This window comes from Electrophorus electricus, chromosome 4 (genome assembly GCF_013358815.1).
Source record: "Electrophorus electricus isolate fEleEle1 chromosome 4, fEleEle1.pri, whole genome shotgun sequence".
Lineage (NCBI taxonomy): Eukaryota > Metazoa > Chordata > Actinopteri > Gymnotiformes > Gymnotidae > Electrophorus > Electrophorus electricus.
The window spans coordinates 27,494,066-27,514,339 of record NC_049538.1 but is presented as its reverse complement, the minus strand read 5'-3'; the positions used below and the strand labels follow the sequence as shown (position 1 = coordinate 27,514,339).

The 20,274-nt window shown below is 47.5% G+C and overlaps 1 protein-coding gene across 5 annotated transcripts in view; it reads right to left on the bottom strand.

Moving 5' to 3' along the window:
* bcar1 (BCAR1 scaffold protein, Cas family member) overlaps window positions 1-20,274 on the bottom strand; it is a 60,473-nt gene that overhangs the window by 15,154 nt on the left and 25,045 nt on the right. For 3 of the 5 annotated variants that reach the window (XM_027003958.2, XM_027003960.2, XM_027003962.2), the window contains one exon: window positions 4,288-4,893. In XM_027003958.2, coding sequence (XP_026859759.2) covers window positions 4,288-4,893 — 606 coding nt within the window. Of the gene's footprint in view, window positions 1-4,287; window positions 4,894-13,215; window positions 13,528-17,649; window positions 17,725-20,274 lie in introns of those variants that run through there. The other 2 variants (XM_035525248.1, XM_027003959.2) reach the window with 2 other exon arrangements.

The following is a 20,274-nucleotide window of genomic DNA, read 5'->3' as shown; positions in this document are numbered from 1 at the left end:
TACATTCCAATACTACGCTAATCTGAACACTACACCACCTGTAGCAGATGTCAACACTGAGCCACACCAAAGACGTCTCACACACACATATACACACACACACACACACACACACACACACACACATTATGTGTGGGTTTATTACTTTTTGGCTGAAATATAATATAAAGACTGCCAGCAGCAGAGACCAGAATGATGGATAGCCAGGAGAATTCAAATGCAGGTTCATTCTTTCTCAGCTCACGCTCCCCAGGACTCCCTCTGTTCTTATAATAAGAGCCACTCCTGCAGATAAGCTCTGCCGCCTTCTCCCTCCTCCCCTCCCCTCCTCCTCTCCCCTCCTCCTCTCCCCTCCTCCCCTCCCCTCCTCCTCCTCTCCCCTCCTCCTCTCCCCTCCTCCCCTCCTCCTCTCCCCTCCTCCTCTCCCCTGCTCCCGTTGCTCAGGTAAGCCGCTGCCCTGCACAAAGCCTCCTGAGAATGTACGTTGACTTTCTGCGCAGACAGAGTGGCACACCCGCAGAGGAATCTTTAACAAGCCTTTTCTCTTGCTTTCTTTCTTTCGGTTTCTCTCCCTCGCTCTTCCCACTGCACCTCACAATAATAAGCCTGAACTCTCTTATCAGCATATCCTGTGATTTGGAACCGGGGCCATTAAGGCCGGGAGCGATAAGCAGCGAGGAGTCGGGCCCCTTTCCCATCCCAGAAGGGACACCTCTGAATCCAGTAACACCCCCCACCCCCCGGCCCCCCTAGAAATCCAGGCCAGCATAACCAGACGACGACAAGTTCTCGAGAATTCCAAAGAAGCGACTCACGTGAAAAGTTGCAAAGTCTTATGCACTCGTAAGCAATGGAGGGGTTTAGTGGTCTCATCCTGAGGAGAGACCACGTCCATTGCCATCTCTAATGGAATCAGAGAGGTTTGGGCCAAACCCACGCCCTGTGGCCCTGGCCTTCTCCCAATCCAACTCTGTTCACATTGCTTTCTCCAGTTTCTTAGGGCTCTGTTTACTCCAACGGCCAACGTGCAAACAGACCTTTTATTGCCACATCCTCCTGGCTAACATGTAACTAGGTGACACGGTATGGTGTCAGCGTCATTAGGGTTTAAGGTTGGGAAATTCTACCAGGGCCTTAGTCAGAGAGGTGGGGCTGGGATTAAAAGGCGGCATACACCTGGGGTTGGGAGAAAAGCCATAGAAAGAAAATCCTATCACCCGAACATAACGATGTTGGGACTATAAAGGCCATTATTAATCATTATATCCATTCATGTGATTATTATCACACTGTGTCAAAATAAATTTGCTGTCTGTCTGTGTAGGGATATTCACAGTGACTAGAATCTCCATGAACCCTTTGGAATTTCCCTGGATGTCTGGTTGTTGTTGATGAATATGCATGATCCTGGCATTATATGGGTCATAACAGAGAGTACAGACAGAGTGGTTCGAGCAGAAGGACGTCTCTGTATCAGAATGGGCAAGTGCTTAGCTAAGACAATCTGTGCGTGGGATCCGAAGTATGCCATTCGAGGAACACGCGCCAAACTTGCACATTAACAGAAATGGTCTGCTATAGAGGAGCATGCCAAAAGTTACTGCCAATTTACACCAGTTACAAGGCTTCACATAACTTGTTTATTAATGACCTTGATTGTATAAACCATGTCAGTAAAGATATGTTGATGTAAAAAGCTGCGTTTGTTTAGATAAGTCTTATTTTCTTAATTTTATAACTTCCTACGCTGCAATTGCTTTGTTTTGTTATGCAATTTTTATTGTTGCTTTTGTGAATTATTTTTGTTTTTCTGCGGGAGGTTTGTCTATTGCCATGGGCTTAGACATGGGTTTCCAACCATCTTGCTGGCACAGCAGTGGGGAATAAATATAACAGGATCAGAAAACCACAAAGAGCACAGACGGGGAGAGAGAGAGAGAGAGAGAGAGAGAGAGAGAGAGAGAGAGAGAGAGAGAGAGGGTAAGAGAGTGGTACAGCTGGAGTGGAAGAACAGAACACATGGGAGAGGGGGAAGAGTAACCTATCAGAAGAGAGGGCGGGAGCCGGCACACCCCGACCGTAATCCTCTTTGATGTCACCACACTCCCGGCTGATCAGGCCGCTTCAGTCTTGCCTCAGACTTGCTCCGCAGTCTGCCTCACTCGGCTCGGCTTCAGCCCCGCCCTGGCCCGCCGGAGGCGGGGCCACGGCTGAGCAGAGGCTGGGCTCCCCCTCCAACTACCCCCCGTTCCTCATCGGAAAGGGTCTTTCACTGCCCAGCAAAGCATTATTCCCCCCCGCTGTCCCATGCACACACATATACACACACATGGACAGATGAGAGGACTTCTAACCTTAAATAAGGACAGAGGCACCCCTTTCTGTGTGTGTGTGTGTGTGTGTGTGTGTGTGTGTGTGTATCATCTCTCAGCATAAACTCCTTATCTCATAATGAGAAAGTAGCAGGGGTGATAACACTAGAGAAAGAAACATCAGTACCGTCCTCCGTAGCCCAGCCAGTGCAACGTGCTCAAAACAACACACAAAAAAAGAAGCACTCAACCTTCGCAAGCACAGTAGACGAAAACAATACTTATTTCCCTGAAAACAAATGAGGCGATACTGCAACCTGCTCGTGTTCACTGATCTGGCACGACCCGCAACGGGGTGTATACAACCACACTGCAGAGAAACTGGCAGAACATTCTAGAAGTCTCTGGAACTATGTGGGGTGGAGCAGAGTGTGATTTGGTCCAGGACACACAGATTGCATTATCTTCGAGATGTGAGCTCTAGCATGACGCCAGAGCCCGGAGGATAGCGCAATCGATCCATCCACCTCCCCTCAGCTCGCCTCCGATTTTGACTGGAGATCAATGACACCTCCCCCTGCCCCATGGCCTCACTCACAGACATGTGATCAGGCTTCTTCCTTTGTCCAATAAATCAGGAGCTCAGTAAATGCTGAGCAGAGGACATGCTAACACACATCTCCTCTGGGCATGGTCATATGTAACGTACACTGCCACTGGGAAAGCTGTTGCTGTCCCAGTAGGTTTCATCTGTCTCCAGGACATCTCCACTGATCACACAACATTCCCATTGTGCTCATTGATATTTACTTAAATTCTGGTCACCAGCATCCAATTACGTACCATAGCTCAAAAGATTCGCCGGTACAATCTTGTGTAAGACATTTTAAACAAAGTTCTCGTAACTTTCTGGAATTCTCAGTGTCTCTGGCATTCCTGTTAAAAAGCTTGGGGTGAAACATGACCTGACCCAGTAAATGGGTTCTGGTGCTGGCAGGTGGGTGGGGCTGAGCGAGCTAAAATGAGGCAGTGCAGGTGGCCAGGTAGTGGGTGTGGCAGTGGCTGCACCTGCACCACTGCTCAGGGGCACCACCTGCATGGTTCCTGACCATTCAGTCAGCCCACTGCTCTCTCCCACACTCTCTCTCATCCTGCACCCTTCGCTTCTGGTTTTTCTGTCTTTGTTTCATTTGTTTTATCCTACTGACTACACTGTTCCTGCCTTCCTGGTTACCTTTCCTTTCATCACAACAGCCTGAAGCTGCTGGGGGAAATGGAAAGAGAGAGCCTATCAGCTGAGAGGGTGGGAGGGCAAACAGAGAGAGCCTATCAGCTGAGAGGATGGGAGGGCCAACAGAGAGAGCCTATCAGCTAATAGGATGGGAGGGCAAACAGAGAGAGCCTATCAGCTGAGAGGGTGGGAGGGCAAAGCATTAACAAGCTTTATCTCTACTATGTATCATCATCTTAAGTGAGAGGAAATATAACTACCATTTATAAAATGTCCTTGGCTTCCTGTTTGGTTCCCAAATCATAAAACAGTGTTAAAACCAATTAAAAAATAAAACCAAATAAACCAATTATACAATTAACCAAAAAACCAATTAAATAATTAAAAAATGCTGCATTGGTGTGTAATTTTATATTTTGGTCCTACAGTACTCACTATGTATAAACTATTCATTAGAATTATAATGTCCACTTTATTTAACAATGATTATTTGTTATTCTGTCCTAAAAAATGTAAGCAGGGCACTGCTGCTGATTTTAGGATGTTAAAAGCAACTTTGTGCTTCAAATGAGATTTAGATGAAAATACGTCAAACTGAATTAAGAACATTTTATTGTGTGTGTGTGTGTGTGTGTGTGTGTGTGTGCATGTGCATGTGCGTGTGCGCGTGTGCATGTGCGTGTGTGTGTGTGTGTGTGTATGTATGTGTGTGTGTGTATGTGTGGGTGCGCATTTTGTCCGTACCTTCCCCAAGGTCTTGGAGGAGTCCCAGCTCCTCTTGTCCAAGGACGGAGGGATCTGGTAGATGTCTGGCTTCTGGTTCATAGAGGGGGGCACCTGGTACACGTCCTGCCCTCCTGCTGTGTGCGGCACCTGGTAGACCTCCTGGCCGGGACCCCCCATGGAGGGGGGCACCTGATAGATGTCCTGCCCACCTGCATGATACTTGCCTGGGCCTTGTTTCTGTGTGAGAGCGGGGGCCTTGGGCTGGGACCCCTGGGAGCCGGCGGGCACCTGGTACAGGCCGGGCAGGCTGGTGCAAGGCGCGGCCGGGTGCATGGCGGTGTACTGAGCAGCCGGCGAGGGCTTGGTGTAGGCGTTGGCTGGCAGGCTTAGGTGGCTCTGGGCAGGGCTGGGTGTGGAAGGCTGCTGCTGCTTGTCATACATGCCCACCAGGATCTTGAGCCGGTTGCCCGGGACAATGCCTTGCCGGCCATGCAGCGAGCAGAGCCACCAGCCGTCCAGGCCCTGCGTGTCCCTCTCCAACACCGTCATGATGTCACCCTTCCGGAAGGAGAGCTCGTCTGGAGACTCGGCCACGTTGTCGTACAGGGCCTTGGCCAGCACGTTCTGGATGGAGCGAGAGAGCAGAATGTTTAGCTCCGCTCATTTCCCACTTTTGAACGAAAGTTAGTATAAAAACACTCAAAATGCTTAAAACATGAATGGAAATGGCAGTGAGAATGTAATTAGCATAAAGACAACTGGCTTTTAACAGTTGTCATTCATAATTAGCGACATTATAATTTTCGAATATTCCTTCAAGTATAATTAAAAAGACAGTGTATAACAACCACACACACAGAGAAAATGATTTGTGAGTTCTTGGCTTGCACAACAAGAACTCCATCTGTCCCAGTACTAAAAGAGCCACCCACAAGTGCTGCCAGTCTTTTACACTAAACAAATATTTGCTATGAGACCCCCCCTCGCAGCAGGGGATGGTAGCGCCGGGCATGTGTAGCACCCCCATCAATGTAATCACTTAAAGAAACCCCAGGCAGCCGATGGTACTCTTTCACTGTCCTCAGGCCAAATGAAGTGTGATGCACTAATTGTGAGGAACTTCCACTTGAACATTAATCACCTGGTCTTCTATTGTCCAGTTCAGAGTGTAGATAGTGTTATGGCAAGAGAGGAGAGCAGCAGTTTTAATAAGTCAGTCAGTTTTTCTCTCTCTCTCTCTCTCTCTCTCTCTCTCTCTCTCTCTCTCTCTCTCTCTCTCTCTCTCTCTCTCTCTCTCTCTCTCTCTCTCTCTCTCTCTCTCTCTCTCTCTCTCTCTCTCTCTCTCTCTCTCTCTCGTGCATCAGCTCATTTAGCAGGCAGGCTTTGTGCAGGAGAGCAGGGCCGATCAGCTCATTTGCAAGTTTCCGACTTCCAGTCTCCTTTAACCCCACCTGCCGTATACTCCGCGGCCAGCACGGGTGCCATGCAGCTGGGCAGACAGGGCGCGAGCATCGGGGAGAGAATGTTGGCAAGAGTCACTCCACCCCAGCTAGGCAGACGGAGCCGTTCTTAGCTCAGCCTTCTCACCTTCCCTGATACCTATAGCCATGCTTCCGACGAGCGCCTATACGCAGACTGTGTCCATCATTCCACAGCACACACATACAAACAGACAGAAAAATGGACAAGCATGACACACACACACACACACACACACACACAGACTCTTCTCTGTGTCACACACGTGCGCGTTTAAAGCTTGCTGCTCAGAGTAGTACGTCTCTGTGCTGTTGGAGACAGAGGGACACGGTGCTCACCGATGAATGGCTCGACTGTGCTGTCAGACACGGGGACAGTTGCTGTAGTGTCTCCCTCTGGCCTGATGAGCCTAGTGCTCCACACAATAAAGCAGAGTGGCTCACTGCTGACTAGCAGCTGGCTGCAACCTCCCTGTAACATGCCAGCCGTACGCGTGAACGTATACCACGCACGCACACACACACGCACGCACGCATACACAAAGAAATGCTACAATAATAAGAAGCTATCAGGGCTCATTGAAAGACCCCATTGACAGAGCCTTTACGTAGGAATTCCAGGTGCTGTTTCTGTGCCAGTTTGCACTATGTGATGCATTAGTGAGAAAATACTGCGAAAGCGCTGCTGAGACACCCGGAAGAGCCTACTGATGCACTACTGAGAAATGGCCATCGAAATCCTGCAGCTCCGACATGTTTAAGGTGGAACTGTTTACACCCCATGGGTGGCAATCTGAAAACCAATTTCCCCTTACTGATTCTCCCAGTGTTCCTTGCTCAAGTCTATTTGTCTTTCTATCTTTATCCTTCTATCCATCTCCCTTCTCCTCTCTCCGTCCACCCCCACCATGACCAAGCCACCAAAAAACAGACATTTTGTCGGGAGAAATTTGTCCGGCAACATAAAGGAATCCTCCAGAGAGTGGCTGACACCGCATGGAGTTGAGCTTTGCCTCCTTTATCAAAGTATGCCAAGCCTCTCTCCCACTCTTTCTCTCTCTCTCCCTCTTCTGTCCATCCACTCCCACTCTTTCTCCCACACTCCTCCACTCCCACTCTTTCTCCCACACTCCTCCACTCCCACTCTTTCTCCCACACTCCTCCACTCCCACTCTTTCTCCCTCCGCCCCCTCTCCCTCCCTTGAGCACAGGAAGTGCTTGAGGAATGATTCGTGTCTGTTACTGATCGGACACGAGTCAATGACACGGTGACTCACAATCCGGCTTATTCCGAACGTACGCTATAAACACCACAAGCATGTCTTCACTCCCTGATGAGCCAACTAAACGAATCATAACACACAGAAGTGAAGATTCGCATCTACGAGGTAGTGGTGATCACGTGGGAGACGCCTGATGTGAACATATCAGAAAGACAAACAATGCAAACTATTTACAAGACTTTGGGGAAGAACTAGGACCGGTAAACTCAAGGATAGCAAGGCTTCTTTTCACCATGGTGACCATTACCATGGAAATGGCCAGGTCAAAGGCTTCCTCCCCGTGTCAACTGCAGACAGAGTCTTGACGCCAGACTTTATTATCACAGGAAAAAAGAGAAAGAAAAAAAAACAAAGACGAGGAGAAGAAAGCAGAGGACAAGGAGGTGAGAGAGAGAGGAAGAGAGAGAGAGAGAGAGAGAGAGAGAGAGAGAGAAAAGAAAACTCATCACCCAGGGGACTAAAAGTTCATCCATTTGCATTTAAAAGGGTCACAATCAGGAGAGGAGCGAGAAGTTAACGATGACAGAGTGAAGGAATGAGAGGAAGCCAAAGGGACTAAAAAATGCACAAAATGAAAAAAAATCTTCCACAGGACAGAGAGAGTGACACGCTCACAGAGAGACAGAGAGAGAAAGACACAAACAGAGAGAGGCGGATGCACAGAGATACCGTCAGACAGAGACAGACAGACAGATGCACAGAGAGAGAGAGAGACAGCCAGACCGGGGTGGGGGTGCTAGAGCTATGGAAGATGGGAAGGAAAGGTCTGTGCTGCTCACACAGACATGGCCACTGAACAGGAAGTAATGCGGCAGCTGGTGGAGCGCACTCTCTGCTGACAGGTCAATGAACGGGAAGGCACAGAGCAAAAGAGGTGCGTGTGTGTGTGCAGACTGGAAGGAGGTGGCAGATTTTGTGCCCTCCCTTTACATGGAACAAATATTAATAAAGTCAGCAAAATGTGTAAAAATGTGTCTGTGCATGTGCCCACGAACGTGAGCTGGCGTACTCGACTGCCACCGACAAGCACATGACCCCAGAGTGGAGTGTAGCATGCTTCTCCAAGTCTCCAGAAAGCAGCAGAGCAGCAACACCCCTCCCAGATCCCCCGTGCTAGAGTGGTTGTAGTTGTGTGCCCCTCTTTACCTCTAGTGGCACGACGAACAAGTACCACCTCCACCCGCAAAGCCAGAGCAGCTTCAAAGCGGTCGGACAAAAAACAGCTTTGTGGCTTGTTCCTTACACGGAGAACAAATAAACACCGGAGGTGCACGTTTTGTTCCCTGAGCCATGTCCCTAAAAACAGGGACTATTTTACTGTGAAACTTGAGAAAGCCAGCCAGTACGGACATGACACCTGCCATTAGCCTATAGCTTCTCTGCCGAGGTTGGTGGGTATTCTGTGGTTGTTCTGTGATTTGCGGGATTTTCGGGTCAGGTAAGTATATGTTTGTCGGCAGCAACGACAAGATGGGAATTAGAGTGATTAGAGTGAGGTGTAAAGGAGGCACACACAAACTGTTATCAGACAGTGAGATCAGACAGGACTGATGGCTGTCATGCTGACAGACACTGTACGTGTGAGTCACACGCGGCCCCGCTTGCGTCTCCATCGCTATGACAACAGGCAGTGCGTGACGCACAGCCGAAGCTCAGAGTCGACAGGCTCTGTCCCTGGGTGAATGCGGCATGGCCATACAGTGGTTTCAAACGGAAGGCCCCCATGAATAGATACAGAACTGTGTCATAATGGAGTCTGCCATTACCACACATACGCTTCAGAAATAACACTTTATATTGTTTGGATACAGGCCACATGCTGGAAATGGAGCTTAAAGTATATCACAGAGGGGCCTTTTACTAAGCAAAATAAAAGGCAAGACATTTCAGTTGGCTTGAACTATTTAAGGTGAAGAACAATGGCGGCCTGCTCTAGTTTCAGAATATCTGGGCTGTGTTTGCTACAGGCAAGACCAAACCTAAGCACTAACAACAGGCCACAAGAGAAAAGTGGGGGAGGAGTGTGAGGGGTTTAATTGTGTGTGGGTAGGACAGAGAGGAATGAGAAACAGTGACGATCAACATCCAATCTCAGCCCAGCCACTTACAAACTTAAACTGAAACTTTGTGTGCGTTTGTGAGTGATTGTTAGTGTGTGTGTGTGTGTGGGGGGGGTTGTGTTTGTGAGTGAGCTTGTGTGTGTATGCGTGCATGTATGTGTGTGTGTGTGTGTGTGTGTGTGTGTGTGTGTGTGTGTGTGTGTGTGTGTGTGTGTGTGTATTTGATTCCCTTTGCAAGCCTAGGCAGGAGATGCCAGCTGTAGCATTCCACAGCTCCGGGCCACCTCTTCCATTTCCCCACATTCCTCTCCATCATAGTATTCCTCCGCATTCACCTCACAAACGCTCCAGAAACGCCACCCAAGTCATCACTAACGCATCAAAACCAAAAACAACCCGTCCAAGACGGCAAACCATATCCTTCCCAGTCTATTCACAATATCAGTATCCCCAGCAACAACAAACATACACAGTTACACACACTTACATACTCAAAAAGTAACAGCCAATCTAAATCTATTGAGGAGGGACTGAATGAGTGAATGTCTTCCTTCAGGCAACAGAAAGACAGGGGCATTTCTCCAAGTGCTCTTCTGTCTTCTGTCTCGCTGTGTGAGTCTGTGTGAGCAGTGAGAAACCAGTGTGGATTCTTGTAGCTGCAGGCTATGGGCAAGTATTGGCTTGCTGCCTGTGTTCAGCTGTCCTGCTCAACTGACACGCTGCTCGTACCTGGTCAAACAATATCCCTGCAGGGCCTTTAAAAACACACTCTGCAATTTAGAACCCTTATATAGAGGCAGCGTGGGATTTTCATACACCTGGGTTTATTTTTGCCTCTGTTTGGAAGCAGAAAGCAAGACGACACGGTTTTTGGTTACAAGGGAGTCAGGAACCCTGAGGTTTTGACAGCCAAAACTAAACCAGCTTTGAACAGCCATCGTCCTCGAGATGGTAGCCCACTTGCTTGAGCTGAAGTAAACAAACGCAGGTTTTCGCATATCACAGCACGCTGTGAAGGACCCTGAGGAAAAACCCATGTGGACGCAACGAGGCCTGCATCGTTGCCCTGACTGGATCACACAGCACGTCCTTCACCGTGACGCAAGACATGCTCAGAATGCTTCTATTCCCGGCAATAAATCCAGAAATGTCATTTGCTATGAGACCTCGGTGAGACCTCTGGCTCAGAGCATCATGATGAACGCATTCCAACATTCCAGTGGTTCAGTAGCACTGACGAGGCCAGGAACTCGAGGCGGTCTACGATACAAAGGCAGGAAAAACTCTTGCTCCTTGATGGCGTTGGCTGAGAAAAAAAACACACCTCAAATAACACTGCTTTAAAAAAAAAAAAAAAAAAGACAATTGTTTAGAGACTTCTTGAGACACCAGGCTCCCATGTTGTTGTTCCCATTGCTAACCACCCATGAATATGTATATACATATCATAAATATGTATATACACCTTTTATATGGTCTTTTTTGCTCTCTTGGTCATAACAATAACTAAGTTAGTTGACTGCTTCATTATAGTGTTACAAGGCACTGTAATCAGTTTCAGGATGTCAGGTAAACAACCAGACAAGGCACTGGCCACTTGTTTCTCTCCAAAAGCTAAACAAAAGTAATCTAGACCAAAGCAAGCAAATTGCAATTGCCCAGAACTAAGCTGAGATGAAAACAGCACAGGGACCCATTTCCTCTCGAGCAGGGATCCATTAGCTTTGCCTTAGGAGCAATGCTAGGATGAGATTCCTTATCAGAGCTCTTTCTGTCACTTTCAGTAAATCACAGACAGGGAAAGGGAGAAGGAGAGACAGATATCGGCAAAGATTACAACAAACAGAGATGGAGTGCGTGTGTGGGTGTGTGAGAGAGAGAGAGAGAGGGAGAGAGAGAGAGAGAGAGGGAGAGAGAGAGGGAGAGCAGCACAGAATGCAGGGTCATATGAAGCATTGGTAGGACTGTCTGAGAGCTAAAATAACTGACCTAAATAGAATTAAACCTCAGGACTGCAACTACACAGACGTATAACTATAATAACTTGTAATATAGCTAAACATCAACACTGCATCACGGACTATGTGTCGTGGTCTCTTACAAGGTTAATTTTCTCAGTAAACTCCAAACCAAATGAGAGAGAGAATGTTCTTGGAATCCTCTGAGTACATTTATAGCAACACTACAACAGCGACCTCTGTTTGTTCACCTGCCCAGGTTGAGTTCACTTCCGGTATCTTTGTGTATGCTAAATGTCTACTAACAGAAGACTTGCTTGGAGCGATACTCTGAAGTTAGTTTATAGCTGCATCACTGGCCAGTAAAGCTACAACTCCCATTCCATTCCTATTAACTCACAGCTCAAGGGTCACAAAAATCTACCTGCTCATGTCCAGTCCCTGCCTGAGCAAACCATAGCACGCTTCCTACTGACTCACCAAACAGACACTGGGAAAAGGCTCCCCTTTAACAGTCATCTCTCTGCTCCAAGTGCTTAGTCATTCATTACATGGAAAACCCGATTAACTGATTTCAGGTCAGTATGGAAGTGGGGCTTCCTACCAACACTACCACTACAACCAATCAAGGATGAGATGCAGGCCCTGGCTGACTGACCCCCCCTTGAGCATATGGGGGTTGGAGGGGGAACTAAACCCTCTTGTGCCTCAGAGGTTGGCCATGAGTCAGGGGTGAGTCAGGGGTGAGTCAGGGGGCTGGTGTGATTGTTGAGGAGTGAAGTCTCTCTCTTTAAAGTCCACGGAGATCTACACCCATATGCCCGGGATCGAGCCGCGCTCTTTATTTAGACGCTGATTCAGTTTCATCCCTCCCTTTCGAGGCACGTTTCGACTGAGGAGAGATTTTTAACACGTGGGTACTTCTATGACATTTGCACTTCTAACTCTCCTCTGCTATATTTACGCTTCTGCATCAGGAATTGGCTAAGAGCTCAACAGCAGAAAGCTCAAAAGGATACAAAGCATTAGCACTGAAAGACAGCGGCAGAAGGAACCTATGTGCAACTGTAAACCAGGAACTCTTTAAACAGATATAAATAACTTTCCACTGTTGAGATTATCCTTGAGTGCAGGGAACCAGCCGATCTGCTTTAACCCTCTCGGCCTGTCAGCTCTGATGAAGACAAAATATTGCACTCGTGCTGTTGACTTTGTAATTTCAGAACCAAAAGTATTCCACTGCGTTTCCTGTCGCATAAGAACTACCCTGGGGCAGAGCAGGGGGGGTTGGCCACGGCGAGCAAGGCCGTCCAGGACACCAGAAGTGCTCCGGCCCAGATCCCCCTTCCAAATGCCAAAGCCCTGCGTCACTCCTGCCTGTACAAGCTGACAGCGTGCCAACACTTTCAAACAATAGCTAGGAATCGGCACGGCTTGCCAAGACACAGACCTACACTGTACAATCCATTTCTCCCTTTCTCTTTGTTATTCTGTCCTTCTACCCCCCCCCCACCCGCTGTGTGCCCGCTCCATAATAAAACCCTAATCTTTTAACTTTGTCCTGAGTCAGCAGTGCTAGCACACGGAGGTAACGCAAACGCCATGCCTCCACGTCTCCTGCTGCTCTCTCAACTCCAGACACTCCGTGGGACACGCACTCTGAGTCCTGAAGGACTGGTGTAATACATAGAGCAGACAGCGGTGCAAGATCCCAGCTGGAACCGCTGCTATACGACAGCAGACAGAGAACACTTCAGCTTTTTTTCCTACTTTGTATCTGCTGACCATTTCTGACTGCTAACACGTAGGAGTTTGACGAGTAATGAAGCAGTCTGTTACGAGAATATACATAGTAGTTTACAATTCCCTGAACACACACATAAGCACAGAAAACACACACACACACACACACACACACACACACACACACACACACACACACACACACACACACACACACACACACACAAAGTATACAAACAGACCCCCACTGAGCTGTGACAAAAGGAGCTAAAATAAAAGAATTTTGAGATTCTTTACGGCCCCCCTCGGTCTGACATCATGTTCCCCCACGGATGGGGTATTTAGCAAAACTAACTCGGAGCATTCCCACAGTACTAAGGACATCATACGCACACGTATAAAGCACGCATGCTCACTCACTCACCAGATAATTCATTTTCAGCCGTGCTGTGTGAGTCGCTGGGACTCCAGGCAGATCCTAACTGCCCAGGACCAGGAGAGGGGAAAAAAAAAAACCCAGCTCCCTCCTCAGTCCAGTGACCTCCAGCGCAAACTTTCCCTTGTCTGTGATGGACAAAGAAGTTAGAGCAGACCGTAGCACATAGCCCTTTTCCGTGATCTCAGAGGCCAAGAATGAGTCTGTCCATATACTTCTCCCTCTCTTTCTCTCTCTCTCTCTCTCTCTCTCTCTTTCTGTCTGACCTACGCTCTCGTTCTCTGGTTCCTTCCCTCCCTCTCTCTACGCACAGCTCAGAGAAAGGAGGGCCAAACCAGCAGTAATCTGACACCCTCCCAGTTCCTGCTCAATCCTGACATTCCCTCTCCCAAAACCTGATTGGCTGAGAAATCTCTTCTTATGTTAATACAGCCCCCCTCCCTTCTGACTGTAAGGAATGTTTAAGGAGCCTCCGTGTAGACCTGGGAGGGAAACAGATATTAGTTTTTCATCCCCCTCCTCCCCCACCACTGCTTGGTCTAAATCTTTGCTTTTCGCTTCACAAAAGTTCTCTGCTCTCCTGACTTTTTTTTTTTTTTTTTTTTTTTTACCTCTTTCCTTTTCCCACTACAGTGTCTCACGTTTCTCCTGCTGTTCTTCAGTAGCTCCAATAAACGCTCCATATACTGAACAGAACATTTTTAAATGATGAATTTTTTTCAAGTAAACGTTCTAAAATGTACTCTAAATGCCCGGCCAAGATTTAAGACAAGAAACCTGCATGGGTCAGTCTGTAAGTGCACAGTGACACACTTTTTTTGTTTTGTAGTTTTAGCTCAGTATGCCAGAAAATTGGATTTGAAATGCAATAATGTGTGAAACTGTCTGAGGGTAAACGACAGCACGAGGCATTTCATTCACAGTGGCTGACATCTTTAGCAGGAGAACAACAGTCTTCTTTGTACATTATCCCTCCCCATTCCAGGAGATCATAGGTAACTGGACAAGTTAATAGTAAGCTTGACTAAAACTGCTTGGTTGCAAATCCTTTGCACTTTAATATCTGCCATCCACAGACAGAAGTAGATGCTGGGTGTTTCTCACAAAGTCTAATAACGGAGCCATTTTTAGTTCCCTCTGCTCGTCTTGGGGTCTTTTAGATTTCACTTGTCTTTAGTAAAATCCATGTTGACTGGGGTTTCGGTCGGATGTTAAGAACATTCCACAAGCCCCACACGTCCGTTAACACAATGATTACGGTTGTTGTCCTGCTGCAAGGTGACGCGCGGTCCTCTCCGTTCTGGAGTGTTTGGCTGAATGCGTTATATGCGGTTCAAATGCTTCTGTCCACGTCATCCCTCCACATTATCCGCACCAATCCCTCAGCATGCAACACCCCGGCACGGTCCCATCCTCGCTTCACCTCCCCTTTAGGACTTTGCCCCAGCACTTTTTAAGAAATGATGACTTCCCGAGTTAGTCTCTGGCTTTCTAACGGTTTCTATCCTGAAACCTCAACATGACACGTTGTTCTGAGAGTTCTTGATTGTGCGTGTATGGGTGTGTGCGCAAAGATGTGCGCACCTCTCTCCGGTAGTCTCCGACACATCTCTGATACATCTGTAACTGTTCAAGAGTTGTTCTTTGTGACTGTGTTCCTCCGTTAACCTCTACTGGAGTCAAGCGTGGTCTACCAGGTCCTTTGATGTTGCTGATATCACCGGTGAATCGAATCAAAAATAGAATACTTTGTTTGTGGCACTGAGCTTTGAAAACACAAAGGACAACAACAGTTGAAGATGCATTCATTAAGTAAGTGTCAATAACGATGGAGGTATGGGAATTTCACTAGTGACGTGTGACATGTTTAGGTCACTCTCAAGTGAGCATTATCTGCAAATGACAAATATCTGTGCATGACATCACTGTCCTACGCTCGCACGAGGGAGGGACCAGGTCAGAAGGTTAAGATGGGTCCACCTCTTTCCGAATCAATATCACAGACAGGAAACGTCCTTGTGTCTGCATCCTCACAGACACAGACAGAAGGAAAGAGGTGGAGAGAGAGAGAGAGAGAGAGAGAGAGAGAGAGAGAGAGAGAGAGAGAGGGAGAGAAAAACAGAGACACCCAGAGAGAAATACAGATGGAGCTAAGTCCACTGAGTTTTGAGAGAGTGAGAGAGAGAGAGAGAGAGAGAGAGAGAGCGATGTGACAGGTAGTTGTTGATAGTGGCATGGCAGCATGTCAGAAAGCAGCACTAAGATCAGTGGTGAACGTTCAGGCTGCAGACAGCAGGACTGTCAAGAGGATTCATTCATACTTGAGGCCAACACTGACAAGTTTAAACTGGTAATATTCTGCATTAGGCCTCCTAGAACTGAGAGACTGGAACATGCTACTCGAAGAGGAGAGAGTCCACTGGAATTAAACAGCCATGACTTAAAGAGCACGACTGGTGTCACATCAGAAAGCCGTCTGTCCCGATTTAATACGCTCGGGGAATCCAGAGCCCTTATCTCTACACAACGGATGCCGCTTCAGGCCATGGGCTGTTGTGTCTCATCTCCACGGCAATTGAGCTGCACTTGATGTCCTGCTTTGGCATGGTTACTGGGAGATTCTCACACGCACATTTTCCTTTGGGATGTTAGCGATAGTCCTTTGCTCTCGCTACCTCTCTCAGACAGCTAAGCTAAAGTGCTATCAGAGTTGTCACTTGAGAGTGTGCGTGCAAGTGTGGATTACGTCACCGCTGAGATTAGACCATCACATCAGGCACCATTTCAATTAGCTCCCCTCCTCTGCCCTTCATCCATCAGCTAATGAGCCCCACCCTCACATCCTGCACCCCCCGAGACCTGCTAACCATGTCCCTCCCTCGGCCTGTCACTCACGGCTATAGATAAACCTTTTCTGAACACAAGTTATGACAATGACGTAAATGGGCCTAAAATAACTAACACCTTGAAGGTTTTATGAGAGATTTAAACAGTCTGTGTGTGTGTGTGTTTGTGTGTGTGTGTGTGTGAGAGAGAGAGAGAGAGAGAGAGAGAGAGAGAGTGTGTGTGTGTGTGTGTGTGTGTGTGAGAGAGAGATAGAGAGAGAGAGAGAGAGAGAGAGAGAGAGTGTATGTGTGTGTGTGTGTGTGTTTGTGTGTGTGTTTATGTTTGTGTTTGTGGACAGTGGGTTCATTGTGTCCTTATGTCCTGATCCCAGCTGGGTCAGGCTGCCAGTGCATTCCTCACACCTACACACTATTCCGTAGACAAACTCTCACTCTTCAACCAGTCTGTCCACACCACCCCCTCCACCCTGCCCCGTCACCCCTGCCACACCACCACCTCCACCCTGCCCTCAGCACATGCCCCCAGCACCATCTCCGCTCACCCATCTCCAACCTGACCTCCCAGGACGGAACCACCATGTGCAGTGGCAGATGTGGGTCATGGTGGGAGAATATAGAAATCCCAAACGCTTCTGAATCCAGGTTACGCTGCTATTTTTCTCCCGCACTCTCTGAGCACGTCTCCTCCCCGACGCCTTGCTGCTGAGCCACCGGGTCTGCTAGAGGCCGCTCTCTGACGGCCGACGACCCAGCGGCCGGGTGCACTGTCCGCAGTTCGGCGCCAGCGTGTTTGTACAGAGCAAAGCACATGTTTGGTGGAGCCAGGGGCAAATGTACATAATCAATGTGATCCAACACATGACCACTAAATCACTGGCAGTAATGTTTGGCTTTGCTTGCTACCCTTCTTTCACTGCTCTGAAGTCAGCGCTCCAGCCACCCGTTACATGAAGACGAGGTACAGCAGCACAATTAGCATAATCTGATATGCAGAGCACGCCCCTTTCGTCTTCCGTCGGTTGCTTGTAATGCCATCGTGAGCGAGGGACAGTGTGGTGCTGGAGGCGTGCTCTGACTTCCTGGCCTGACTGACAGCCTCTGTGGTGTCCACAAAGCGGGTATGGTGTAGCGCCAATGGCGCTGCTAATATGAAATGAGTGCGCAGAGAGCGGGGCAGGCTCCTGGAGAGAAGCCTTCTGTTGTGTGCCGCTTCGACTTCGCTGACGGCATGGGGAGGGAAAACAATACTCATCCTTGTGTACTGACATCTGCCCCCCCCCCCCACTAAACGCCCCCACCCCCCACCCCACCTCAACCTCCCGCCAGCAAGCAGCAATATTCATGCAGCTTTGAAAGACACGACAAGAAAGGATCTCTTTCTTTGGCGGGTCTGTCAGTCCTGCTGTGAAGTCTGTCACTAGAGCTTTTAAACCACTTATGATGGACAAAGAAGAACCTCTGTCACTCACGCAATCACACACACACTCACACACACACACACACACACACACATGACACTGGCAAAAATCAACACTCACACAGACCGAGCGGAGGTCACACACCCACAAATTCCTACCCGTAAGAGTAACACTTGCAGGATGAACACTTGTCCTGCAGTAGCCTGCATCAAAGCTAGTGTGAGGCTGATGGTTTCAAACTGGCACCTCGCCCAAAAGCTCTCGGGGGACATTCCGACCATCCATCCTGGATCGGCTAGCGGATAAGACCTCTCTCCGCTCTGCACAGGAAAAAACAAACGCAGAGCCCCTTCCCCACTAAGCACGGAGGCTCCACATGACCCCCATCATGCCCCTACCACATTTCATTTGCAAAGACACCTGCATTTTGTTTGTGTGCTGTTTTGGGATTTTCATTTTCACATGTCCTCTTATCTGCCAAACATGAGATTATTAAAAAAAAACATGCTAATATTCTGAGATTATTAAAAACTACCAAGTGGGATCAGTGAGTTTGTCACCTTCCTTCAATCAGAATAGCAGGGCACAGGTGTGGACAGGTTTGTGGGTGTGTGCAGAGGGAGCACACACACACACACACACACACACACACACACACACCCCCACACCGGGCAGCAGACTAATTCTCTCTCCTTTGTCTTTGCAATAAAAAGATTAGCTTTAATGTGGCTGAAAGTAAATGCTATTATCTGGAGCTAAGGCAAACTGGGGAACTGATTGGGTTTGCGGGGTAAACTGAGGGAGCGCTGGGAATATTAACGCCCCTGGGGAACTCTGTGTGTGTGTGTGTGTGTGTGTGTGTATGTTTGTTCCTTATAAAGAATGACAAACTTTGAAATGTAGAAGACCTCCAAGGTCTCCACCCAATCCCAGAAAGCCAAAATCAGGCAAGACACTAGACTGCTGAGACACTGTTTAATTAGATTGCACTGATTCTCTTTTTCATCTCAATCTGTGTAATGGCTCTGGTTGCAGGATTATCAGGGGTATCTCTCTCCATCCTTCCCTCTCTCTCTCTCTCTCTCTCTCTCTCTCTCCCTCTCATATCAGGCAAGGCTAATCCAGTGAGATCTGGTGAGTTCAGCAACACACCCGAAGGTTAGAGTAAACAGCAACAATGACAAATTGCACATATAGCCTCACTAGCACAACTGCAGTAGAGGATGACAGTGGATACACACACACACACACACACACACACACACACACACACACACACTTGAAGACTCCCAACAAAGTCCTAACAAAGCTACCCTCCAACAGAGCCCCCCCCCCTCAGGAATGCTGGAATGTGGTATGCTAACTGCAGCTCAAAACCTCTCATACCAGCCACAGCTTCCAGGAAAGGGACCTTTTCTTATGGGTCATTTCCAAGCGCTGCGTTTGTGAATGAAACCCTCCTAAAGCATAAACGTGAACCAGGGTCACCTCTACAACACAGCTAATTCCATTACCGTAGGGTAACAGCCTGTCTGGCCCATTGTGTAGCAGCACTGTTTCCAGACGTTAGCTTTGACTGTGCTATTGTGCAGTCACACAAAGACATTTTACAGTCAAAGAGGTTAATTAAGATCTGTAGCTATTTCCCAGTTTTGCAACTGAACTGCTATCCACTCTAAATATTCACACATGCACACATATAGTTAGCTAGCTAGCAGATAGATAGATAGATATTCAAAATTGGAATGAAGTACACAAAGTTTGCAGAGAAACAGGATGTTCCCTTCATTAGCCATGCAAGCAAAGTGCTTTGTAGAAGGAGGAACCTGTTTATCTTTGAAAGAGTAGGTGATTAAATCACATTTATTCCATGGGGCTCTAAAGTTCCAGGAGTGTAGATCAGTTATTTTTCTTTGAGTTTCCTACAATTCCTGCAGTAACAAATGAGAAGGAATGAGTGAAGATAACTGACAAGTGTTGTGGTCTACTGTATTACTCGCAAGAGATGTATCCGGCTTTACGTTAGAGAAACAGAGAAGTCATCATGATTGGATTGTTGAACACCTTCAGACCATCAGACCTAAAGTTTTGTTGTTTCTTAGTGGCAAGGCATTTTAATACTAATGAACACTGCATTAATGACATATCTGTTTGCATTGCGAGCTGTTGCTATGGCAGAAATGAAATTAGGAAACTGATCTACATTCTTGAAACTTTAGAAGTCCATGGAATGAATGTTATGATTTAAACATCTACTGTTTTGTATATAAAGTTGTTCCTCCTACTACTAATTCAATAGCACTTTGCCTCCACAGCTGATGAAGGACCTCGATCCAAAACATCCTGTACTCTGTTCTCTGGAAACTTTGTGTACTTGACTATGATTTTGAATATGTCTCTCTCCTTCTCTCTCTCTCTCTCTCTCTCTCTCTCTCTCTCTGTGTGTGTGTGTATATATATATATATAGATATATATGAGAGAGAGAATATGAGGCTAGACTAGAGAAAGAGATAAAGACGATGAGACTATTTTTCCTGGTACGCAGTTCTCGTTACAGTCTACTTATTTTTGTTAGAATGCGTGAGCATATGTGTCAAAACACAGTAGCTAGTTTACTGTGAATCTAATGCTAGATTCTTATCTGCCCTTGTAGTGTGTGCATATATATATATATATATATATATATATATATATATATATATATATATATATATATATATGTGTGTGTGTGTGTGTGTGTGTGTGTGTGTGTGTGCGTGCGCGTGCGTGCGTACGTTAGGTT